The sequence below is a fragment of the Cottoperca gobio genome, chromosome 11 (assembly GCF_900634415.1).
Source record: "Cottoperca gobio chromosome 11, fCotGob3.1, whole genome shotgun sequence".
Lineage (NCBI taxonomy): Eukaryota > Metazoa > Chordata > Actinopteri > Perciformes > Bovichtidae > Cottoperca > Cottoperca gobio.
The window spans coordinates 12,276,936-12,304,859 of NC_041365.1; the positions used below are offsets into that span (position 1 = coordinate 12,276,936).

General features: G+C 39.4%; 1 protein-coding gene across 1 annotated transcript; it reads right to left on the reverse strand.

Annotated features, from left to right (window-relative positions):
* Positions 1-963: 963 nt before the first annotated feature.
* Positions 964-27,924, reverse strand: LOC115015331 (beta/gamma crystallin domain-containing protein 1-like). Its single transcript, XM_029442512.1, has 21 exons — positions 27,178-27,924; positions 18,230-19,373; positions 17,164-17,922; positions 12,234-12,281; positions 10,270-10,388; positions 8,879-9,089; positions 7,826-7,965; positions 7,556-7,682; positions 7,413-7,448; positions 7,131-7,270; positions 6,858-6,984; positions 5,560-5,717; positions 5,340-5,466; positions 5,207-5,239; positions 4,462-4,574; positions 4,172-4,301; positions 3,948-4,087; positions 3,576-3,699; positions 2,851-3,009; positions 2,466-2,625; positions 964-2,041 (listed from the first exon to the last, which is right to left on the reverse strand). Exons 1-21 carry the CDS (start codon positions 27,792-27,794, stop codon positions 1,953-1,955), a joined length of 4,701 nt encoding a protein of 1,566 aa, XP_029298372.1. The 5' UTR covers positions 27,795-27,924; the 3' UTR covers positions 964-1,952.

Consider the following 27,924-nt stretch of genomic DNA (forward strand, 5'->3'; position numbering starts at 1 on the left):
TATATTAATTACCCTGACACACCCTGAGTTCAACAGGCAGGGAAACTGAATAGATGACTGTATGAATGGGTGAATGCAGGGAAGGGAGGTATGAAAGAAAGCCTGGTTAAACATTTCAAATAAATGAGTGAACAAAATAGTCCATTAAAGTGGAGGAAACGCCAGTAGTTCACTGCTCCTCAAAAATATGCACATCCAATATGTCCTGATCAGTGTGAGAGGAAACATGTGATCAGGGCTGATCAATGCTTTTAAACCTGAAAAGCACATGAAATGTGAGACCTGTGTAGTTATTACAAACACAAGTTATTTAGCCTCATGATATTTTCAACTGGAGATGCTGTTAAGCTTTACACCAGTTAAAAAAAAAGTTCAAAATGTTGTAATTAACCAGAATTACGTGTATGTGTGTGTGTCATGATCTTGGTTTTTCTGCTTCCTGAAAGGTTCACTCCCCTTTGTGTCATGTCTAGTTTTACTTCCTATCTTTGTGGATCGTTTGCCCTCCCCTGCTGTGATCGTCTTGTGTTCACCTGCCCTTGTGTCTTTGCCTGCCTCCTCCCACTGTGTCCCATTCCTGTGATTAGTGTCTGTGTGTATATTTACCTGGCTGTCGTTTGTTCCTTGTCGGTTCGTCTTCTCCTTTCCCACGTTACCTAATATGGTTGTCATGCTGTGTTTGTGTCTATGTATCCTGGTGCGGTTCGTGCTGTGTCTATGTATCCTGGTGTTCCCACGTGCCATCGTTTCCATCCTGGTTTGTTCCCTCAGTCGTCCAAGTATACGAACACCGGCGACAGCTGAGGCCAGAGGCCAGAGGCATTATGTTTTCAGGTTGTCCGTCCGTATAAAAATACAAAGAAATAAACAATGGAAGCGGGATGTATTTACATGTCCAAAAAATATTATAATTGTAATTAACTCTAATTTAAAAAAAATTGAAAGACATTAGTCAGCTTTGTATTATTTATCAATGTTTTCTTTTTATTCAACATTTCAAAACCACTCCCTTTTACATAACATCTGACATCACATCTTTCGTATCAAATATTAACATACAGCTGATGCAGACAACATATATTTCCATGTAACAATTTCAACAAAATAATAACAAATGACAGGGTAACTGGACATTTCATTGCACTGCGCAATTCAATGTGATATACTGTAAGCACAAGTGCAACATGTTCCACAAAACAAACATTGATACATACAGTACATACAATAAAATTCATATTTTTTAAACATAGCATACGTTCCTAGAACACTATGCATTCGTTTGGCTTCATTTGTCCACTATCTGTACACCACTTGCTGTTCACTGCAGGAAAACAATGTCTAGAGATGGAAACTCGATTTGCTTCGCTGTAAACAAAGATTTAAAAGCCTCAACTGTCTACAGTCAAGGAATTTGCTTGAGTCTGTAATCATACACACAGGAGGATTCTAGTTTAAAAGTGATAACAATCCCATAAATGTCAAAGACAAGGAATAGGTCGAACCATTCCTTCTCTCTCTGGATGCACATGAATGGTTCCGTCCTTGCTGGGTCTGTGCACAGTAGTTCAGCACATCCTCATAAAATACATTTATTCCGGCTTTTCAACTCAGACACTGCAGCAGGAGAAGGCACTTTATATTTGGAGTCCTCGCATACAGAAAATTATTATTCAACTTAAAATGTTTTAATATTTTTCATGACAGTGCAAACTAACAAAAACACAAAACTCTGCAAAGCACTAAACTGTCTGGTGCAGCGTTTCAGTGCTTCATTGCTTTTTTACTGTCGCAATGTTCTTACTGGTTTCATGGATCATGGAGTTTGGAAAACAAAGGCAGTGGCAGAGCCTCCCAGGCTATTTATGGGATATTGTGGAGTTGTACAGAGGAGCAATATTGATGCACTGCTGAGGAAAGCTTAGCGAAGAGAAACACAAGGTTCTTAAAGCAGGTTACAGCAGCTCTATCTCCCACTGTTGGCTTGGCCTCTCATCATTCTCCGGCATAATCACCACATGGTCCTTGTCGTAAGTTTTGCCACCTAAGGAAAAGAAAAATATTGTCGTTCAAGGTTCAAGTTATCATGTTATGCTGTAATGATCTTTAGAACAAGTAAAAACTGTTTTTTTTTTCATGTCACAGAGTGATAGAATGTAACAAGACACATTTACTCGAGTACTGTTTATTTGACAGCGATAGTTACTCGTTACTTTGCACTACCGACAGTAAATACACTGGTTAAAATAAGCACTACTTCCACCAACTACAACGGTAAAATGCTACTTACGCACACTGTAACATTACTTAAGTAATAGATAATAATACATATAGATACTTGATAATAATATAATGCATATTGATCTATCTATCTATCTATCCATATATATATAACTATATCTATCTATCTATATTATTATCTATCTGTTACATACAAAAAGCCAGTGGCATTGTTTTTTTTCTCATACCTTTGACATCCAGGACAAATCCAGGGAAAGTAAGGCTGGTGATGAGGCCTCTCATCTGTGCTGTCCAGTTCTGGACAGGCTGCCGGGTCTCTACCCACAAAACCACCTTGGCTGCTGGCTCTATGTTGCCCATCACCTGAAGGCTCATGGTTGGGGACAACTGCAGCACACACACACACACACACACACACACACACACACACACACACACACACACACACACACACACACACACACACACACACACACACACACACACACACACACACACACACACACACACACACACACAGTAGATGATTAGACCAGCTCAATGTTAACATTGATGGACAGGTTCAGGTTGGCAAGATGTAACCCTATTACATTTCAATCATGCACTGATTACCTTGCTCTTGATGAAGCCGTCCTGGTAGTACCAGATGTCGCTCTCGGGCTCAAATTCTGGTGTCACCACCACTCGTCCTGATTTCATCTCCTCTACGCCGCCCTGGACGGACAAGAAGTGGCCCCTCTCTTTGTTCTTGATGCGTAAAAAGCAGCGCTTCTGCAGGAGGCAAAATATCACAATATACTAGAGTTACGGATCTTTAGAATAGTTCACATATTTTCAACCGCATTAAAGAGAGGGTATTATGGAAAACAAGATTTGTCAATTTTGCTGTCCTTCACACTATTTTAAGTGGTGTAAAAACACTCTTTTCTGCTTTGAAGCCATCCAAATATGGCACTTGGTTAAATGTCACACTTTTAGCAAATCATCACATTTAATATCCAATTGTTCTTATTTAGGGACTACATTGGAGATCTCTTCTTCTTGATACAGCCTTTGTGTTTGGTTTACACCCATTTCGTTCTGGACCAGTGCAGCCAGACAATCATTGCAGTTCAGGGTTATTCATTTGTTCTCGATACAAAAGTAGGAAAAGTCCCACCATTTAAATAAATGATCTATAACGTTTGTTAATGTCAAAAATGTATATCAGTCCAAAGTGACAGTCAACTAATGCACTACACACTGCGTTTCACATTGTGTCAGGTAATATTTTTTAAATGTGTACTTTATGAGTATGTTTTTTTAAGAGAGGTCGTAAAGATGACTTGTTAACAAACCTGTCTGACTGGGAACATTGAGCCAATAGTGTGTAGCAAGCTAAACTTCGGCCAGTTGGTGATTTCAATTGGTTCCAGTAGGATTTGGCGTCCCCTGTAGTTACTGTGTTCACATATCACCCAACTGAAAAGGAAGAGAGAATCAATTAGACAAGTATTTGGTGCCTACCTATCACATGGTAATCACAGGGACCACAAACAAGCATGTTGGGTTTTTTCTTCCTCTTTCCATTGTAACAGCTGACTATCAATTATCTACCATCAAATGTCCACTCCATGTTGTTTATTTTTAATAGCTTCCCATCATACGAGAAGCCGCCGCTCATAAAAAACTCCCCAAACACACGCAGACGCAGAGAGACAAACGCATACCAGCTGCTGTTGACTCTGACAGACAGAATGTGGTTGTTGAAGCCCTCTTCGATCATGTTGGAGATCTCTGTGTCCATGGTGATCTCTCTGCCCTCCAGACACTCAAGGCCAAACAGAGAGATGGAGGGAACTGAGAATGTCTAGATGGGGAGAGATGGAGGTTCAGAGCAAGACAAAGGAAAGAATACAGAGCATTTCTTTTTTTAACAGGAGTGCTTTCTCACCATTGGGACGACCTTGGCAGAACGGAAGGTGCAGCCAGGCTGACATCCCATGCTGGTTAAATTGGGGTAGTCTCCTTCAGATAACACGTACATGTTGCCAGAGTACTGTTTATCCTCGTACAACACCCAGCTGAAACACAGAGAAATACATGAATATGTTTGATCCTCCACAAGCTCAACCTTACTACTGCACCATCATGCTGTTGTGTTGCTGAGCCCAGCATGATTAGCCTTTTCCATTTTGTTTTTTTTACATTCTTTCTAATTCCGCTTTGGTAAAGGCTCCTCACCTTCCCCCTGACACTCTGCAGGACTTGGGCAGTAGTTTTTCTGACATGGCTTCCTGGTTCCGGTCGAGGACTTGACACTCGCCCTGGAAGTCTGGCTGAGAGTACAGCATCAGCTGGGAGGCAGAGATAGAAATAAAGGAAAGGAAAGTGAGAGGTCAGATGAACACAATTATAACCAGAAGCCTTTAATTCTTCTAATTATTTTTGCCTTTTAGGCACTAAATGCAAACATGCTACAAATGCAATGTTGCTCTGCCCCTGGGAAGGAATTGTTTTTTCTTATTTTCAACTGTGTTTTGATTAAAGGTTCTTATACTGTACTTAGTATTTTATATTTTTTTTAATGGATTGTTCTGTGCCGATAAAACAGGATTTTCCCTGCATGGAACAAACTGCAGATGCAGCACATGAGTCAGCTTACGCCAAAGAAAATGTAGTTAAAGTTGTTCACCACTGTGTGATATAACAGACACCAGGCAGAGCAAAGAAAAGCAAAACTGAAGGAAAGTGATTGCAGCTATATTAGTTTTTAAATTACAAAACTCAATCTGCAGCCCTGTGGGCAAAAGAGATGAGTTTGCATTGGTTTAAAAAAAGAAAAAGAAAAGAACCCTGCCTAAGTTATGTTTTCTATGAACTGAGTAGCAAATCTAAGAGTGATATAAAACTGCAGATGAAATAGCTTACAATACTCAAAGAAAGTCTGAGTTACGACATGAAAACTGAGAAAGTCAAGACAGAATACCTCATTCCTGCTCCTTGAGCTGTCATTTGGAGCCTAAAAATCAACACAACAAAACTGTAAGCAACATCAGATCATAGACAAGCAAGTCAATATTTTGAAGACTTTAGGCTTTAAGCTTTCTGACGGTTCTCACCAGGAGGATGGGCTGCACTGAGCAGATGCGAGTGTCCTGAGAGCCCCAGTCAGCACAGTTATTATAGAAACCTTTCTCTAAGATGTACTGGTTACCAGAGAAGTCCACATGGGAGTAGGCTATCCATCTGTAAGGAGGAGAAACAATGGCCTGGTTAATGTGAGACAATTCCACTTCACTGAAAGGTGAAGTAAATACACTGAAGACTCGATCAACTTACGCCCCACTGAGTACTTGGATTGAGCGCGTGGAGGTTTTGTACTCAAACAGCTCAACGTCAGGAATGGCCTCCTTCACCTCGAAGGTGTTGTCCTCCTCCATGCCGTCCTGGTCTTCTTCTGGCTGTTCAAACATTACCATCATGGGGTCTGTCAGGTCCTGCAGAAGAGCAAGAAAAGGGGTTAACTTTCACTAAAGCCCCGTGTGGATGAAAAGCAGTCTGGGCGGAAACTAAATTCAGTTTCAGTCATATTGACGATTGATTGAGAGACGAAAAACGTGTCTTGTTTGAACGTAAGTGTAGTGAAAACTAGGATACAGTAGATGCTGATTTAAAACAATCACTGTATGATTAAGATAATGATATATTATACAAGGACCATGCATAAAAAAGCATTCATCTCAAAAAGAGAAGAAATTATTTATGCCAGATTTAGCTACCAGATAATTTCCCTCTGCAGTCTGGTCAGGTACACACATAACAATCAACAGTCTCTAAAGACAGTACATAGTCTCTATCACACTAACAATTATACAGATCAACATATAAATGCAGATCTATCAATAACACTATACAATTACTATAAAATTACTATTTATTTAAAATAAAAAAACGTAATCATGGTAAATTGAATGTTAACAATTATACTGAATTAGCTGAAGTGATATATAAACCAGGGCAATCATCCTTTTTGAAGAATGTTTAAGTCATTGTTGTAGCAAGTCTTTGTTGCTGGATGCAAATGCATTTTCATTATTTTCTTTGCGGTTTCATGCAATTCAACTTGTGGCACTCAGTATCAGGACACAATGGCCATTTATCAGAGTGCAAAGTCACTTTTTAGATTAGATAAGACTTTAATGATGTATGAAATGAAAAGATTAGAGCAACAAAAGAAAACAAGTACAGTACTTAAGCACATTAAGAGAACCTCAATACAACAGAAACAGATTAAGCGCATGAAGGCAAAACATATGCAGTTACTACAGAAATATAGAGGAGTGCATTTCTTGCTGCACTGTTGGTAATATTTCCTTTATGTCATTGGATTCCTACAGTAAAGTGATTTTTTCATAAACTGTAGGTCTGACTGAAAGTGACCAATGCTCATGAGCAAAGTTAAAACCCTTCCCTTACACTAATAATGTCACTGATGGTTTAGTCAAGGTTGCACTGTTTCTTCAGCCTCCACTCACTCATTACAAAAACTCTCTCCAGATCCAGTTTCATCTGCAGTGTGCAAACAGCAGGATCAGAGAGCCTTCCGTTTGATGTATTACTTATTACTTGGAACTTACAGCTCGTATCACCCTGGTGGAGCACAGCTCAGCATCACAGCCTCCCCACACCCTCCAGTCATGGTACTCTCCCTCCTCCAGCAGGTACTGCTTGCCTCGGAAGCCCTCCTTCTCGTAGCCCACCCAGCTGCAGTGACAGAGAGATTATTTTCAGCTAGTAGATATTGGCTTTCAGCCCACATGAATTGTGCAACTGTACTACTTAATAATTAATCATCCCTTCGATGTCTTTTCAAGGTTCGACGGATATAAACATTGCAAAGCAGCACTCACATTCCTCCCATTACTTTAAGCGAGCCGACTTTGTACATAAAGGCCGTCTGCTGCTGGTCTGCTCTGGTAATGAAGTCTCTCATGCTTGTGGTTATGGTCCTCGATTTCCCAGTGAAGTACGGCTTGTCGTAGATCACCATCTGCAGACAAAGGGTGTCATTTACAATCAGGGCACGCTGATATACTTCTTCAGTGTCGGTAATCATACTGTGATTCATATTACTGCTCAAGTGTTACTCTGAATTAGAAGAACTGTATTAGCAGTATTTTATGTTTTCTTACCTTTGGTTCACTGACATTTTCCACTTTTGGTTCACCCTGTGATAAAAATAAATATATTAACAAGCAATCAGCAGGATAAACTATGACACAGAATGACACAGTAAAGAACAGAGCTTGTAAATACTTCTAACAGTGCCACTTACTACTTTGAGTGGATGTAGAGATCCCACATAGGGCTGTTCCACTCCCCAGGCTGCAGGGTTGGAAAACCCCCCCACCTCCAGGACACGTGGTACGCCCTCGAAGAAGGGATGTGCATACACGAGCCAGCTGAGTAGGAGAAAATAGAGAAAAATGGAAGCAACATTAATTAGATTTTCAAATCAGATTAAACTAAACCATCAATGGCAAATTCTAAATGGTCATGTGAACAATATTACTATGTAATTTCAAACTCATAGTTCAGGACTCACAGGCCAGCATTAATGATAATAGAGGTAGCCTTGATGGGGAAGCCAAAGATCCTGGCGTCTTCAGACGTATCTCTGAAGATGACCTTCTTCCCTTCTGCGTTCTCCTCTGGGAAAAGACTGATTTCTGGAACGCTGTAGTCCTGAGGGAGGACAAAGAGCATCCATTAATGTCATGACCTGGAGAAAATAACATCTGCAGCCCTGAGCGGACAGAGAAAACATACGCTGTGTATGCTGTGGTTTGCTCATCCTCTCATACTGACTTAGAGGTCTTTTAATACGCAGCATTATATTAAACAGCAAATAAATCTAAGTTGTTAATGTTCTCTGATACTGTTTCGAGTTTGTTTTATAGCCCAACCAGGACTAGATTTGTGAAGCCGATACCAATAATTAAGAGATCAGAAAATATGATGATGATATGAACAATATATCAGCAAGAATAATGTTTTTTACATCACCACATGACATAAACAAACATTTTTGAAAGGATGTCTTTTCTTTTTACAGAATCTTGACCAAGATATGTACCGAGCGGGACATAAAAAATACATTCATCAGTGCGGTGGACAAATGGTCACCATTTTATTTTTTAAACTACCTCAAACATATCTATAGCTTTTATGATTCGCAATTTGTGTTGCTTATGTTACTGCTTTGGTTTTTGTTGCAGCATTAAAAAAGTTGTGGGACTATAAAATCTATATGGGAAAAAATACAGTTAGAAACATTTACTTAGGAGATGTGAGTCTTTTCAAAAGATCACTCACTTAAAATAATTGAAATTTCACACACTTTTTAAAGTCAGAGCAGCAAGTGCTCGCTCCTACTTCTGACACTAGATGGTGCTACTGAGTTAAAGAGCGCATTGTCACTGAAAAGCTACAGTACAAAATATTTGAGAAAACTATTTGGCCTTTTTAGCATCAGACAACAATGTTACAGAGATAATACTACAATAAAAGGAATGTCCACTGTACTTCATCCTAACTGATTGAAAGGTGTGTGACGACTATCTTTGACCAACAACAGAGTGGCGTGAACTTCTCTTACCCTGACAGCTCTTCGTACAGACCCGATGATGAACCTCCTGGCTGGCTTGGTCTCTGTCTGCTCATTACTTGTTTCTCCGTTCTGCTCTTCGCCCTCTTTCTGTCCGTTCTGCAGCTGCTCCTCTGTGTTGAAGGGGTAGGTGAGCTCTAAGTCGCCCTCGTCGAGAGCGACCTTTTCCCCTTTGAAGTTAGGCTTCTCATACAGAACCCATCTAGAAGGGAAAAAAAGAGCACGAGGTAACAACCTCCAAAGTAAGATCTGTGCTGCAGTTATTCTGGGTGTATAAAATAGACCCTGTTGATGTATTCAAAAATATTTTGTTCTGCATTAGTATTCTGAATTCACAGTTGCTGCTGTGCTACTAAATGAAAGCGTCTAGAGGAAGAGATGATTATATTATATATAAGTATATAAAAGGGAGGGTGTGTAAGAAGAAACAACACTTTCTACTCCTTACTTTTCTTTTATGAGAGAATTAGTTGCGGTTTGGTCAGTGGTGCAGTGGGTGATGCATGATATGACAGTGTAATGATCTCTTTGCAGGAAGTGTTAGCCTGGCAGTACAGGTCGGAGCAGTATCATCAGTGTTATTGCAAGTGCACACTGTTGACTGGGTTCAATAAAACATTCCACATTTGAGGAAATGTGTGTTTAAGCTTGTGTGTGGGTGTGTTAAATATTTTAACATTTTCATTTGCATGACCACAGAGCATCAGTAGGCGTTTTGTTTTGACGCCAAGCAAGTGTGTTAATTACACACCAGACGTTTCAAGAAAAACAAGGTGCCATCTTATCTCCCTTTGCACATTTTAAGATGACAGGAAGCCTCAGGTTTAAGGTTTGCTTACTACTATAATTTGCGATCGTTGTACAAACAATCTACTGCAAGTGACAGACAAGGAAACATTTTAATAGTTGAGCCAGGTATTTGTTTTTTGTCTCACTTTTTTTTAGTGTTTTAGATGTGTAGCAATTCCATACTACATACTAATTGTATGCAGGCTTTATATATGTAGTGTATAGCAAAGTGTGCTTTTGGTGTACACTATTGACCCACAATGCAATGCACAAGGAAATGTAGGAGACTCACTGGTGCAAAAAATTAAAATATGGTGGTGAAACAGTTAAACAAGACCGTGTCTTTGGCACAATGGCAAGTCCTGTGTCATTTGCTCTAGTACAAAACTGTAAAGTATGCAGATTTGTTGTATACTTACTGGAAAAACAGTACACTAGTAATCGTGTATTGTACATACTGAATGTAGTTATCTATGTAATTATGTATGGATTTATGGATTCGGTTCGAGAGACTCCACACCTGGTTGTTTTTAAAAAGGAACGTTTGGGGTAGCAAAGATGTATTAACTTTGCAAATGTGTTCAGCCACTCACCCTCCTCTGATGACTCTGATGGAGATGATCTCCTGCAGCTCCCAGGACGTAGCATCGATGACATCACTGCGCACCTCGATCCTCTGGCCGCACATCCCAGGCTGGTCGAAGATATACAGCTAGAGATAACATGGACAGATGTAAGAAAACCATGTTGCTCATTTCAGCAGGGCCGATGTTTGCCAACACAGGTGTGAAGTCTGACCGTGTGGCTGAAGGGCTATTCCCTGCTCACTCAATAAGATATTTTTAAATATGTTTTAAAGCAGAAAGATAGTCACAGCTAAAGCTTTGCAAAGGGAGACTTTTGTTATTTACTTGGACGGTGAAAATGATACAATGGCAGACCGGTTAATATTACAGTAATGATGAAGAGTTACTGCAGGCAAGAGCTCAACCTCAAATGAAAGAATGGAGCAAATGTCATCTGGTGCTATCATCTCCAGTTTCATATCCGAGCATGAATCTTAAATTTCTTGCGAGTCCCCTTAAGACATCTGATACAAGAATCGTAAAAGGAAAAATAACAATAAAAAAAGATATTCATAGACAGATCAATACTAAAATCAGTCTACATATGAAAAGAAATGTTCCCTCGCTCCAGGAAATTCTTTGTTTCTTGAGCTTAGAGTTCACGACAGTGCTGACATGTTTGGTCCATTCAGGTCTGAGGCCCTGGAGCATGAAAGAGCAGCCAGAAACTGATCATAAATGTCAGCTCCACCTCCAGTACTCTAGTCATTCATTAAGACAATCTGCTGCTGCATGCAGGAACAGGCCTGACATTTAAAAGTTAGTAACACATGCTGCATGCAATATTCAAATGATGCAGTTCAACAGCATCAATCACAGCTATGAAAATTGTCTGGAATGTTTCTGGTAATCTGCTCAGGACATAAATTAGATTTGGAAAGTGGTGGGGACATACATTTTAATTAAGACGAAATATTGCAGGAGGTTCAGGCCATCAGGAAATAATTCATTGTAATGTTAACTAGATTACCCCTTAGGGTGCAGACACACAGAGATTTGGCCAACAGGTAGAACATGAATGGTTGTTACCCAAGTCATAAGTAACATTATTAAGCAAAAATCCCCCTACGGCACCCAACACACATTCAGTTTGCTAGCTAACTACATTACCTGTTAATGTTAGCTAAGTAGGTGCTATAGCTATAGCTACAGATACTACCTAACTATCTATTTGTCAGCACTGCGTTTACATCCACAATTAACTCCAGCATCCCTGCATGTTAAGATCCAAAGCCAGCAAACACCAATAGAAACTTTATGTCTCATGCAGTTAGAACATGAGGGATTTAACCCTGCGTACAGCCGATGGAAACTATGTTTGATTTAAAATGCATACATAATTAATATAAAAAAGAGGGGGGGGGGGGGGGATTTTAGGTAATCAGAAAAGATAAATTACGCCCATGGTTACAATACCCCCAAAAAGGAAAAAGGTTAATGAAGTAGCATTAAGCCGAAGAGTGTTGACCGAAAAATAACCACAGCAAAGGTCTTGTACCAATATCTTTTTCCCTTCCTCGGGTAAACCAGTTATGTAATATGTGAGTGTGTGTGTGTTACAGCATAATGACAGGCCGCAAGACCAACACACACCCAGACTCACAAGAAAGCCTCTGTAACAAACAGCTGTCTTTGCAGATCATTTAGATCCAGCTACATTTTGTAGCTACTCTCCAATTACATTTGATATGCTGACACAGTTTAAACAGTAGTGACCGATAATCACCTCTAATAATCTAGTATATATTGTTTTGTCATTATTTATATAAGACAATGTTATTTTCTCAGACTTTAGCCTTCATAGTGATAATATTACTTCCTGCCCCAGGTGATCAGTGACAGCTTTAAGCTTTAAATGTGAACTTACACGAGTATCTCAGCGGCACGTGTGTTGAAGTGCATTCACAAGTTTATGTTATGTGGAGACTCACCTTTCCAGGACGAGGATTGATCTTCCCATGCTCCTTCTCTTTAGTGAGCTATGGACAAAGAAAACATACATATTTTAGCATATTATTATTTCTAATATATATATATATATATATAGTATTTAGCAGTGTATTTATTTTCTTTCATTTTTACTTTTTCTGACATCCTGATACAATTCATTAATAGGATAAAAGCTCAAGATAAAGTATAGTGCTGTATACAAATGAGAGGAATACTGTCGTAAAAAATGTCATTGAAACATTGGAATATGTGAAAATATGGAATTGTAATTCTGCACCAGTTAATCACTATTACCATTTTGCATTTATTTTAGCCGACCTCAGTTCGCTAACCTCAGCATTCATTTTAGATTGCACCCAGTTTCTACCTTGTAATTTACACATGCCAGACAATCCAAAAAGGTATGTTGAACAGGTTCTGGTGGCATCAGGGAGGCAAAGTGAGGAGAGGAGACATCCTCGATGACAGATGAGAATCCTGAACATTCCTCCCCTGCACTTATTTAACCGGATGCTCTCGTACCACTTCCAGTGAAAACAACAAAAGATCTGTTTTGAAATTACACTGGAATTAATTCCTCGTTTACGTGTCTACGTGTGCATTTCCAAATTATTTTGCAAGATTGAATGTTTGGTCTCGGGTATCACTTGGCTTCTACTCTCTGGAAGCTCTGTAGGAAACAAGTTATCACCTGGATCATGTTACCAACCAAAGAGGACCTCCTACTGAAGCTCTCGTTTCAACAGGCCTCATTAGTGTCCGAACTAATTTAATTTGGGAAAAGTTTTTAATTAGATACATTCGGAGAAAGAAATAACCAATCTTACCAAATCTAACAAACCGTATACGACACAATAGCATTTGGAATTTTCTAAAGTGCAACGGACTCCTTTTTACTTTTTCAGTGAAAGCAAGCTGAGGGGATGAATGGAGCCTTTTCAGCATCGACCTGGTGAATAAATGAGTGACTCACAGACAACAACAGATGTTTCTCACCACAGAGCCACATTTAAAAAAGCTTTGACCTCCCTTTTATCTGCCAATTCCCTACAAATGTTCTTGCATTTTTAGTAGTTTAGTAGATGTAAATCTCTTTTTCCACATATAAATATGTTAGCTCCGCTTGTGTGGTGCATGCCATGACAAGAAAAAAAAATGTGTTTGTTGTATTTTTACTCTTGGAATATTCATACTGGACATAAGTGTTGTTGCGATGTGCCATGTGCATTATGTTTTAATAAACTGCCAAAAGGCCTAAAAGACCTTGGTTCACTATCATGTTGTATTTCTATGCTATACTTAAGTCTATTTGTTGTCTATGTTATCATAAGACATGATTGCATAATCAACTAAGACTCAAAGTCAACATCAACATTTGTGTAACAGCCTGAGTTAATAACATGTGAGCGTATGTTGATGCTTTTGGGCAGAAAAACCTGATCTAAACGGGTCAGTGACAAATACTGAGACAATAAGAGTTGAACATGGTTTCATAACATGTCCAACGACACTTGAGTCGGTCTCACAGGTTTTCCTTACAGGTAATTTACAGCAGAGTGCTGGTTCTCACTAAGCGGTAAAAACAACGGTATGTCTGTATTACTCAGATCATCTGAGTAACTGAGTAACAACTTGACTGACAACCTAAGATAAGGCTGAATGATTTGAGTTTTTCTGACCAATATAGCGATTGCAATTTAAATTGTGGTGATTTTCTATAATTTGAACTCCAGGCCTGTATGGGTTGTCTATAAAATTAGTTTCGTACCAAACATAAATCACGCATTTCTAGTCTCTACACGAAGAGAATCAGATCAAATAATGCTGCTGTTCTTTGCATTTCTTAAAATAATAATAATCATATTTAAATGTAATCATGACATTCAAACATGTCGTTACATTTAACTTAATTAAACTTAATTAAACTTGCTACAACTATCAGCCCCAGCCTAAACAATAGCACTTCCCTCAAAAACACCCACTGCTGTATTGTTAATGCTTTCCTCTGTGTATGATTTCTGCATATTCCTTCTTAACGTCACTCCTTGCCTTCACCATACAGCTCAAAAAAAGGTTAAACAACTGCATCATTCATGGAGAGTGAAGTGTTTACTGCTGCCTTGACATAAAATAGAAACATAAACTCCAACAGACACTTTTCCCCTTTCGTTCCCTTCCCTCCCAGCACCCTGTGCACACGATCTGCTCGCCCATAAAATTGGTTACCGCAGATGGAATGTGCAGTTTCAGCTAATCACATGTAAAAAAAAAATGAAAATGCATGAACATGTTCTGCGATTAGAGCGAATGAAAACTCAAAGAAGTAAACAGAAGTCTTCTTCTCTCCCTCTTTCACCTTCAAATGTGTCCCTGTCAACTTCACTCCATCAAATATCAAGAAAATAAGCAAATGTGAGGATGAATACAAGAGGCGAGGTGTGGCCGTGTCTCTGCAGGAACAGACAGATAGCTGGAATGGGTGGGGAGCCCAATGGAGACTTGATTTAAACAGAGAAGCACAAAGTGTTCTGTAAAGATTCAATGCTCAATAGGCCTCAGCCCACCAATTTAACTGCATTGAGGAGTTTACAGCATGTATTTCTAATAACGCTTTGACAAAAAGAGACATGCATAAGTCCTGCAGCGTCTTTAAAATCCCCCTTGAAGTTATGTATGTGTTCAAAATCCCCTCTCTCCTCAGGGTAGTTCACTACCAAATGTCTTCCCACTACAGCAGAGTGAAGCAGTAAATTACATCCCTGTTCACACCCACTGCTTAATAATAAGCCACTAACACACTACCTTTACGAATTAAAGCCAGTTCATTGTCTGGGTCTCTTTGTTCAAGACTGTAGTTTACATAGATATGTCATTTTATATATTTCTGAATTCAAAAAATATATATGATAGTACAATATTAGCATTAGAACCACCAGTAAAAAGTGAAAGAGCCCTTTTAGTTTCACCCCAAGTTACCTAACATTCCAGATCAAACAAACTAGTGCTGGGTGGCTCCCTGTAATGAGATGCCTCTGAAGTAGTAGTCATCGGCAAGAATGCAACTTTACGTATTTGTAACAAAAAAGTGGTGACGTTATTTGTCTGCCCTCGCTTCATACCTTCTTCATTAGTCCTGTGGTAAATTCTTGACACAACTTTAAAGCTCTGAAAAAGTGTGAAATGCGTTTTCTACTGCAGGAATATGTCCCCTGACACATCTTTAAAGGGTCCATTCGTTGAAGTATCAGTCTCAGTGGCTAAGTCAGTAATAAGAGCTGTGCTCAGGCTGCATGCTTTGACCTGGAAAAAGGATCTGCTGCAGCCGTACTACTGAATGCATCGGACGCAAACTAAGTATTGTTTGAACATGAACAAACATCCTGTGTAAACATTTAGAATCAATCTACACAGGACAGCTGTAGACTAATGAGTAGTTACACCTCTACCATCCAGCTGACACTCTGTTGGCATGCACTAATAATATATAATTAATGAATTATAATGGTTGAGTGTGTCAGAAGCATTTACTCTTTGTGGAGGTGACACGGGAGGAATAATCGAAAGTGGCAGTGTGAGCCACCAGTTTTGCCACAAAAGAGAAAGACAGGAAAGTCGAGGGAGTGGGAGGGCACACGTATGAGTAGATGTTCTCGCTCCTGACAATAAAAATCATTTTAAGACATGTCCTAATCAGTTCTGCCCTTTATTATATGAATGTTTTCATGGGAGAGCAAGTGCATACATGCGTGAACACAAGACTGGATACACACCCTTTTACCGTATGATTATGTGATTTTTAGGGGTTTGGATCTCACTGACTAAATTTTCATTTTCCGCCAGTGCATGACTACTGAAGGAGCATTTCCATGCCACTGATGCACTTGGTGTTATTGGAACCAGCACACTTCCACTTGTAATGCCTGTTTGTGCTCTTAGCAGCAAGAAGAACAGATCTGGGAGAGAGGCTAAGAGCTGCCAATATAATAAAAAAAAGTACAACACAGATATTGTACAAAGACAGGAATGTGTGTAGAGGATCTTCTTTCTAGCATTTCAAGCCTCCCACAACCTTCAAATGACTTGCAAATGTTTGCATACCGTGCATGTTGGACTTCTGTTTGTTAAACAAAGTGTGAAATACCAAGAAAACTGCTTCTTCTACGACATTCTTCCACTTACCTTGGCTTGGGGTGCAGAAAACTGCATTACTCATACATCGGTCGCCTGCTCTTACAAAAAATAGTTCCACAAGCTATTCACCAAAAGGTTGAAATGCAATATTCCTTATAAATTTGAAAATCCCCAATTTCCTCAAACTCCAATGTATCTGATTAAGATATTTCTCGTCTATATAGTTATATACAGTGCTGCAGGAATGAGTCCTCAAACATGGAAATTAGTTAGCATTTTAGAACTTCCGATTCCCCCGTCTCAAAGTCAATTAGTTTCTTGAATGGGATTTTGGTCAGATGCCTAAAATAATGTCTGCGGTTAACACAAGTTTAAGAGATTTTAATGTCTTCTAACGACTTATTAAAGTTTTTAAAGTAAGCCTTTAGCTTACTGTTTGTGATGTTGAAGTCATGTGACCGTGGTGTGGTTCGTTTAAAGACTGACATTAACTTTTTACACTTAGTGGTTGCATTTGCGCTTCAAAAATCATAAAATTGGTGTTCATTAGTGCAGATTGCTGAACAAAACGTGTAAGTATCATAAAATATCTTTGCCACAGAGTTTATTTTCCGTAATATTCCAAAAGCCAATGGAAAAATCCTATTGGGAACTTCTGAGGTTGGCCTACAAAAACACTTTATCCCTGCAGCTTTCTATTTATACATCCTCTAAGCAATAACAATAATACTAATAATAATACTTAGTTTATACAAAATAGACGATATTAGTAATACTCACATAAGCGTCAGGGAAGGCTCTGTATTTCGACGCTAAATTCTTGTCAGGCTCGAAACTTTGGCTCTGGAACTGAGACCCTCCATGCATACTGTTGAACAATGGAGTCTGCTGGACTCCCACGGTGCCCTCATTACTGAAGCTCCTCTGCAGGATGGGAGAGCCCAGGCCCCTAGTACCTACACCCATCCCCATCACATGTGTCTGGCCAAACACGGATAAGGGGGAGTCTGTGGTGGTGAACGGCCTCTGGAGGTCTATGGATCCAGTGGGGCTGAGGAGGCGGGTGGGACTGTTGTTTGTAGGCGGCGATCCAATGCCCATCCGTGGAGGCATACTAATACGAGCGTTGGAGTCATTAGCCCCGGTCAAGGAGCCTGACGAGGAGCTCCCAAGGAAGGAGAAGCGCTCAAAGCGGGACCCCGCTTGTTCTGTTCCCAGTTTACCAAGGTCATTCTGTCCCACAATCATGCGATCGTTTGAATGCCCCGTGTCAGGTAACGAGCTGGTGCGGAAGAGCAGATGATGGGCCTTTCCGTTTTCCAAAGTCTGTTCTATGGATGATGACCTGTAGCTTCCAAAGATGACACTGTTGTCGAGGCGAGAGCCAGGGTTGGGAGACGGATGAAATCCGTTTCCATTCAGCACTGGTGATTTTAATTCCTCAGGAGAAGAGTCAGAGGATTTTCTCATCACTAAACTGTTGGTAGCAGATGTTCTCAGGGGCAATGTCAGGCCTCTTGATTCATGCTGCTGCTGCTCCTGAAGGTGAGTATAGCAACAACTTTACAGATTGATTCACACATAAAAACACATGTGCTACCTCACACATAAAAACACATGTGCTACCTCACACATAAAACACATTTTGTAACGGACTTAATAAAACAGATAATAAAATAATAATAATAATAATAATAATAATAATAATAATAATATAGTCATGTCCTGAGCCTACATGTAGATTGTCATGCTCCATGCAAAAAAGTAAAAAAATGAGTTCACTGAGGTAACCCTAATTTATATTGCAAGACAATTTCCTGCATTAATTTGTCTGAATATACTTTACCTGCTGGCTCTGCTTCAACCGTTCCAGTGGTGACCGATTGTCTCTGAGGGAAGTCTTCTTCAGGCCCAGGTCAGCAGGCAGAGTGTAAAGTCCTTTGAGGGAGTCGGCAGGGTTGCCTATTTCTTCCATCTTTTTTGTGGGACTGGTGAGGGAGGCAGGAATGTCAGGGGTGATGGGGCTGGGAGCATCCTCGACGATTGGTGGCAGGGAGGAGACGAGGACCTGTGGAGGCCCACGAACGCTTGTGTTTCTGGGCCTTAGGGCAGGTCCCATGCTCTTCAGGGTATCCACTAGGATATCCATGTCAAACTGGTAAGGAGAGTCTGCGTCGGGGGATGCAGGGGGAGAGGATGGGAGAGCTGCAGGTTCGGTGACCAGCTCCACCAGTGTGGCTTTGAACACTCCAGTAAAACGGGATGAGGCGCCGTCGTCTTTTTGGAAACTGTCGAAGGTGTCGCGGCTGTGTTGTTGTGCAGAGGAGAAGCCAGACACAGGGAACTGTTGTGAGTCCCAGTGTGACTTTATCCTCTCCGACTCTGCCTCTCCCACTCCTTCAACGGCAGGTGCAGCAGGCCCCTCCTGCTCCACTAAACTCCTCCTCCATTCCTCCAGTGGGGCTCTTGCTGGCTCGCTCTCATAGCTCAGAGAAACTCTGGTCCTGTCACTCAGCGTGCTTCCATAGGTAATGTGTTTCTCTGGAGAGGGAGAGGCGTTGCTGAGGTGTTTGTACGCTTCAGCCTCGGGGAGAGCAGAGGAGGAGTAGGTACTGGAGTGAGAGTCAGACATTCTGTAACTCAGGGAATCAGAAAAGGAGGAATCCTTTATTTTGTGTGGTTCATACTGAGACACCCCCTCAAATGTATTTCTCCATTTGTAATCTGAGCCGATATCATTCCAATTTGATTCAGTGACAGTTGTGCTTGTCTTACTGAAGTCCACTGTATCCTGGCTGACCTCAGGGGTATCATTCTCAGTGATCCGAGATACTTTACGGTAACTATATTGGTATTCATCCTCTTCAGGGGGAGATGAATTCTTTATGGACAGTTTGGTGCTCAGGCTGCTGTAGCATGAATTCATTTTGTCAACCGATTCCTTGTCGACTTCTGAAGCTGCTGTGGGCGTAGCTGACGCTGTCAGGGATCTGGATGAATACAGAAAAAAAGGCAAAGATGAGAAAAATAGAAAGACAGCGAGAGCCTGATGGTAACCGGTCCACAGTGTATCGAGTGCTGCGGTGCCTTCAGGATGTGGTGGTTATGCTATCCAACAATGCAAATTATACAAGGCAACTTTGATTATCTTCAATTGCATGAAATGTAAAATAAAGTTTACAAAGGCTGACTAATTCCTTATTTGCATTTTTGACATATGATGGTTGAAGAAACTCAATGAGTTTGGAAAAAAATAAGTACAAACATGAAAAAGTTCCATCTGGATTCACTCTGCTTTGCACAACTAATTGTTGCTTTTATGACACGGTCATAAAACTGACAATTAGTTCATGCTGGGAGGATCGTGTGCACATAAGCAAAACACTCAGCTGGCAATTACTCAAAGTCAACACTGCATTTACAGCATACAAACTGTCCTAAGCACAGCACTGTGTGTTTTCTTTTCCTGCTACATAGTTGTGAGAGCTTTTATAGAGGACTGATTATGCTGGTATGCTGTATATTTACATGCACATTTATGGTATAACTTTACACATGAAGTTCAGTTTACTCGTCTTGAGGAGTACTACTCAGCCTGTGAAAACACTTTTTAGTTTTATGTCCTCTGTCGCTGTGGAGGGAACTTTCCAAACTCGAGATGTCATCTTCGGGTATAACTTTTTCACTTTATTATTAAATATGTCTTCCTCTAGCTATTAAGGCTGGCATATTCAATAGTGAGTCCCATTTTATTCTGTATTGCACATACTATGATAATTTGAGAGTCAAAATGTTCATCAAATGGCTTGTCAAAATCGTGAAATATTCTGTTGTACAGATACTTCTATATATTTTTACATCTGCAAACCTTTTCTCGAATGCTTGTGGAAAAAAAGGGAAACTGGAATTGATTCATGTCATTTTAGACATGAAAGATTTATAATCTGTGTGAGAAAATTATGAGAATAGGTGTTCTCTATTTAAAAAAAAAAATCAGGATCTGGTTTCTATTGATTTGATGAGCATTAAAGGTCCATGCACTCTGGACATATTTGCACAAAACAATAATACAAACCTCATCATTCAACATCAGTATTGTTTTTCAAACCATAATCGGCATTTCATTGAATATCAAGACGCTTTCATAAGTCGAGCAGTTGAGTTTACATGAGTGAATCATTTGACCTTTAATAATAAAAATAATCATATGTTTGTGCTGTTCTTACAGAGTGTGTGGGTGATTACCAGTTAAAAGGTCAAACTAAGCAAAGAATTCACATTGTGACTCATTGGTATCTCACAGGTGGCACTCAATGAACGTGATGCCTGAGGTGCATTTTTCATAGGTCATGCGAATATAAAAGAAAAACCGTTTTTTAAAGGTCACAATTGAACAGGAATGTATTGCCACATAGGCATTGGAACTGTAACAGAAAATAGGACAAATGTAATCAAAATGTTTTTTTTTAATACATTTAAAAATGTACAAAAATATCTGCAGGTGTTGAGCACTTGTTCATCAAGTGACTCTGCATTGCAATGCAAAGCATCATTAAATGAATGAATGCAAAACATTTAAGTATCAGCGGCCATGAACAGACAGGTCTCCCCATACTGACCACACAGAATGAGTCACTCTCTGTATCTCTGTTGGTTCTGCAGATCCAGCAACATGGTCATAGAGGACATATAGAGACGGTGTTTACGGTGGGATTAAATTACCACAGTGTTTAATTGTGCTTGGTATTATAATGACATGACTGGACCTAGATAACAAATATGCACTAAACCACAAACTAAGTGTAGTTATTCTTCTAACATTAATGGAATAAATATATGCTATTTAGTATCGCAGAAGCAGGAATTTTAAAAGTGGTGTCTTCCCCAGTAGAAATCCCCCAGGTGGATACGTTTTCCTCCTGGGACTTGTGAAGTGCATTGCTGGTCTAACCACAGCGCCACACCTATAATAGAGGGCAGCCGCAAATTCCAGCAGGGATTATAATTCTCAATAGGTAGACAGGGGCACACACAGTACATACAGTATATTAAGTTCCATGTACAGGGACATTATGTGAACCTGTGCAGAGACACTTAGAAATCTAAATCCATGTTTACACATGTGTTAGAACATGTACCAGCCTGAACGGGGACACCGAGTTCATGTGTACTAGTACACGAAATGACACTTGGGGAATGAGAACGCTGCACATGAAAGGCAAACGTCTCATGAAATTATGTATGAGAACGGAATATTTTGCAGTCTCTGTCCCACCTGATTATGCAGCTCTAAGGATCAAAGAATTACATCTGTGTCCACGTCATTTCTTAGTAAATGTTTAACTCTTCTTAACAGCAAATACTCTTCTTTCAGTACTGATTAACATCCTACAAATACTTCTGTATTATCTCTAGAAAAAGATGTTGGAATGTAGTCCCCGTACACACTGTAGACTGGACCTAACATGCAAAACAATAAACTAGAGACCATCTTGCAATGGGATCACTCACAAACTGAAAACAATACCAGCGTCGCGACCGGCAAAAACATTCTTTTGTTTTAAATATCCCCCGTCAAGGCAGCTTGATCAGATAATGACAACCATGTGCATACCAAAAGGTACAGCTGGATGCTTAGAATATTTAGCTGGAAACATTTATGCAAATTAAAAACTGGAAACGTGCATCTAGGGTGGAGCCCTTACTCTGGTGCATTCTGTGCATAGATGAGCTCAAGCAAGCAGAACACGTGCAGGCTGTGAGCTCACCAGAGGCCAACAGGCAAAATGTGTTTCCTTCCATAATTACAGGATGAAAACAAACTTTTCAGATCTGGTCCGTATGTAATGATTTCTCTCTATGAACCAGTGAGTGGAAAAGGAGTACATGTATCCCTCTAGAGTGTTTTTCTCGTTTCGCCTCCCTTCTCTGTACATATCTGCAGGGGATTAAATAATGGTTTACTGAGTGACTTGTGACTGTTTGGATTTCCACCATCTGCCTGGCTGTCAAACACCAGCAAGCCCAGAAGCTTTACTGAGCTCAAGGATGAGGGTTAAGTGTAGTTTACACATCAATCACTGTGTTAAAGGTAACTGCAACCATTATTCACAAATCCACTGCCCTGTGTTTAATCTAATTAATATGACTCCTTGTTAAACATCGTCTTCATACCATGAAGCATTAGCATTGAACGTCCTGTCCAGACAGTCATATGGGTTTAACATTAAAGGGGAACTCCACTGATTGTACAATCAAAGTCTGTTCACTATACTCACTATTACATTTGTGGGAAAAAGTTGTATAACGCCTTTTGTGTCTCCAGAGGGAGCTGCGCAAAATCTGATAAATTGCCTCAAGTGATGTCACAAGAGTCAGCGTCGGCTGGGGCTGAAGAAGTTGAAAATGTAAAACATTTCTATAGCCCCTGCTTGAAGCTACATTAGCCACTACTGACATAAGGCACCCGTATCTCAGAACGTTTGACATTTGAGTTGCATTGTGGGTAATATAGGCACCACGTGAAGGAAGAAGAATGCGTGGAACAAAAAAGACGATATCTCTGGTTCTGTTGCATTGATTATGGGATGTTTCTTTTCTTCCGACAATGTTGAGAGCAGTATTAAGTCGGTGGAGCATTAAGATCTTGTACTGTAGATAGAGATGTACTCTATTTTTCACAAAGTTAACGTATTTACAACAAAAGCACTGTTTACTAAAATGCTACTTTAAATCAAATCAAATCAAATGTATTCATACAGCCTAATATAACATATTACACATTTGTCTCAGTGTGCTTTACAGACTGTACAGCTTACAGCACCCTCTGTCCTTAGACCCTCGCATTGCACAAGGAAAAACTCCCCAAATGAAACTCCACAATTAAAGGTGTAAAAATGGAAGAAACCTCAGGGAGAGCAACTGAGGAGGGATCCCTCTCCCAGGACGGACAGACGTGCAATAGATGTTGTGTGTACAGGATAAACAACATAGTACAAATACAACATAGTCAATCTATGGGACAGAAATTATGATGTGATCGTATATGAAAAAGATGGATCCAGGAGGATGTCATTGGCTAAACATATTAGATTTGGCAGGGGACAAGAAAAACTACGGAGTCTGACATCGTCTTTGCACATGTGCACACCAATTCCACATTGATTTTAGTGCACTCCGATTGACGCAATCGGGTGTCATTACCGCTGACGTGAATAACAATCTTACTGTATTTACGTTAACAACAGCCTGAAAGTGATTCTGATGTGAGAAAATCTAAAATAAAAGATTGGAATATTTCTGTCCGTGTAATTAGTGTCAAAGTGTTAAATGGTGTAAAAAAGAAAATAATGGCATCTACAGAAGTGACCCAGACAGGCCGCAGATTTTAATATCAAGAGGGAGAATTTTCAAAAGATGGCTTGTGTCAGAGGGTGATTTACAACAGAGGGAATTCCACATGTGTTTGTTGAAGTAAGCTGTCAGACACAACCAGTCTGTTACACATGAAAGGAAAACAAAGGACAAAGCTCAGTGGCAGAATTCTGACTAAACACCAACAAAAGGCTGAACAGGATTCAGATCTAATCCTAGCAGAAACATGTCCATAGTCCATCAGATTTGGCCAGAGAAAAGAAGGTTAACTACTGGATTATAATTCTTAAGATATATATCTGTTCCTTTACTCCACACTTTAGATGAGTGGATCACTACATGTCTTGTTTAATGCCCATTGTTACTCCTGATGACAACACTACAGAAGCATCCTGTAAGACACGTGTGGCTGGCCACATACCTCATCTTTCAGTAAGCATCAGCATGCCTGTTCACCAGAATCTGAGTTATGTGTTCCTCCATAAGCTGCCAATAAATACCTACAATTAAAACAACTGTGAAAAAGTACAATACAGAAAGCACACACATACTGTGTTGAAAAGAACTGCAGCACGACAACAACTCATTCTTTGTTTATGATAATTCATACACTATTTGTCATTACGTATCCGGTATATTTCACTTTCATTAACGTGTATATGTTTTACAAAATCTGTCCTTTCCTTTTTTACCAAAGCAGAAAATCTTTTTGCATGTAAAAACATTTTTAATGTATGAATAAAAAGATGGATGCTAAAGTCATGGCTTGGGAAACTAAACTACATTCAAGTTCTTTATTCTGATTTATGGGTTTAGTTTTTATGTAATAACAACTAAGAGGGTTGTTTTACTACGTATACAATAGATGTACTTTTCTTCCCTAAAAGTGATGAGCACATCGCGTATCCTATTTCTGCGTGTTGGTATGGCTATGTGTTGGCTTTCAACCTTCCACTCAAGTAAAAGACACGTCTTTGCTGCCATCTTGTGATATTAAAAAAATATAAAGAAATATGGTGGAGCATGTTGCCCTTTGTACAACTGTACACTACCAAAGTGTAGTGAATGTATGTCTGTCGGGAAAGTGGAAGTGGTGTGTGTTAATTAATGTGTATGTGCATAGTTCAAATATGAGTACTGATTTTAATATCATCATTAATATTATTTTTTAAATCTTATTTATAATCTTATTTAAGTGTTTCTGTCTTATTTTACATAAATATGGAATTCTATCCCTGTTTTTATGTTCAATCTATGTCTTTTCTCCTTTATTATAGAGCAACTTGAACTACATTTTTTTGTTTGAAAGGTGATATACAAATAAGGTTTATTATTATTATTATTATTATTATTATTATTATTATTACAACACAGATATATTATACTGTAGAAAGTATCTAGTATCTAGTGATGTATGTAAAGCCACTACATTCCTTTGTATTGTGTATTGTGTATAGAGCTAGGTAGATTTAAGCTTCTCTTTGTGTCATGTACCACGTTCGGTTCCCACTGTTTACATAATGTGAACAGTAAATCTGCAGCTGTCATCATGTGCCACAAATTGCTTAGGAAATATTATCTTTCTCAGAAAGTCTCTATCATTTAGCAGAAAAAAGAAAGCCATGATATTTACCTAGAACTGTTTCGATCACTTAAACTTAGAACACCTTAGATATACATCAAACAAACAAAAACAAATGCCTATGCACAATGACAGACGCTAAAATACCACAGGAATTCCATTCCTGCTGTGCCAGTCTAGCATCACTTGTTCCTGTTAAATCAAATGCTTGATCAAATGACAACTTAAGATAAAACACTATGTCAAAACATAATTTTGTTACATAAATGTGTTCTATGTATAAATGTGTATATTCTGGCATGGGACCTGATGCTAAATGTGGCAGGACATGTTGCCGCGCAAAACTGGATTGTAATCTTTTAAGTAAATGTGTATAATGACACAGCTTCCACTGCTTAGGGTCAACCTAAGTGAGAGAGCAGGAGGAGGCTGGGGAGATGGAGGCAGCGAATACTGCTGGGAAGCATACAGAAGTAACAAGTGCCAAACTATGGTATGTATGGTCCGCTCAATTCATCATCTCCAAATGCGTATTGAAAATACTGCACCTTACCTCATTATGTTTTTATTTTGCCAAAATACTACGCCTTACCTCATTATGTTGAATATTGCACCTTACCCCATCTCATCTCATACATTTTGCAATATATATATATATATATTATATATATATATTATATTATATATATATAATATATATATATATATTATATATATATATATATATATATATATATTATATATATATATATATATATATATATATATATATATATATATATATATATATATATATATATATATATTATCATGATGTGTTCAAAGGTAATCTTGTAGAATTTAGTTTTTGGCGAGAAGCTTGTACAGTGAAGGAGATGTTTTTACAGCAATATTTAATAGATATTAGAGAGAGAATTATTACCCGTTTAACTTCCTAACATTAGCTCTAAGCAGCTTATAATACATAATTAAAACTACTAAAGCCAGGATAACATTTAGAATTGTTTACAGTATACACTGACTTAATCTAATTTAGAAAATTGTGTAATTCCTAACAAATTATCTGATTTAATATCACTTTTTCTTCTTGTAACAAAATAAGCCAAATATATTGACCCATGAACACTGTATAGTGCATTGTACCAGACTGCTAATTAACTGTATTGTGACACCCCCACAAACCAACACTGTACGTACCCTTACTGTACTGAGCAATAGCTCATGGTTGAAAAATAGAATGGACTACTTTGTATGTGGATCATGATCATGGCTATGTAGACTGCACAAGCTCCTTGGAGTAGTGAATCAATCAATCCGGACACAGAGCAGAGGGTGTGTGACAGCAAACCTGTGTTATGACACAGGTTTGCTGTCACACACCCTCTGCTCTGTATCAAACTGCTCTATTGGTAAACAAGGCAGCTAATCCACTGCAGATTGTTTTATCATTGGAGATGTTGAGCCTTCGCACATTTCAGGGCCTTCTCAGATAGCCACAGTTAAAGTTACTAATTTAAGGTGTAATATCTGGGGCTGTGCAAGTATATTGATTTACATAAGGAAGAAATTGACAATTGCTTGTGTGTCTAACATACTCTTTAGGCTACATGTACCACATTCCAGCACAATTTGCTAAATAACAGCTTTCAGTTTGTAAAATAACTCTCTCTTTTCACTAAATACCCCTTAAACTTGAACTTCACCGACAACAAACTATCAATTACCCTATGAAATGAACTTGTTCATTCACATCCTTCATTTATGTTGAGCCATAAATCCAGAATACCGGAAGCCATGGACTCAAACTTTTTTCAAAGATGACAAGACTTTCCACTTACCCCTCATTCAGATCGGGTTGCGCTTCTGCCGGATGCTCAGGTTCAGGATGGTGTGTGTCTTCGTCTGGGGTTGACAGCTCAACTGCCACCTGTTCTTGCACCGTCCTGGTTCTGTCTGTGCTCTCAGTAATAGTATCCACCCACTCACAACTATTGTGTTCAATCTCTGTGGCATCTGATTGCAGCTCAGCGCTGTGAGTCAAAGTGCCCGTGGCAACCTCTACCCCAGCAGGCGTATCTGTGACTGCACTTTCTGTAGTGCAACTGCTGCTTTCTGAGCTTTCTTTGCTCACCTTACCTATTTTGTCTGCACCTACAGTCAATGAAACTTGCTCTTCTCCCTCTCTTAATCTGGGTGAGATCATATTTTCCTCTCTTGTGATACTGGAAGCAGAACGTTCATATTCAGAACTCTTTATGTGTTTTTGAGCCAGATATGGTATCTCCTGGCTCTGGAGTTGCTTGTCCCCATTAGGGTGGTCTTCTGTTTCCAATTCCTCGGTCCAGTTTCCCTCTGAGCCCTCCCCCTTCCCATGCAGCTCACTGGAGGGTGGAGCAAAGTCGCATTCCATCAGCGTGTTCACCTGCTGAACCGGTGTGGCCGGTAACGCCTCCATTCTCTCCTCCTCCCCCTCTTCTTTCACCTGTGGTAACACCAGTGGTTGCTACTTCTTTCTTCAGACTCTTTGCATCACTGCCTGGAAGAAACTCAGAAGTTCCAATCTCCTCCACTTGAGCCTCTGATAT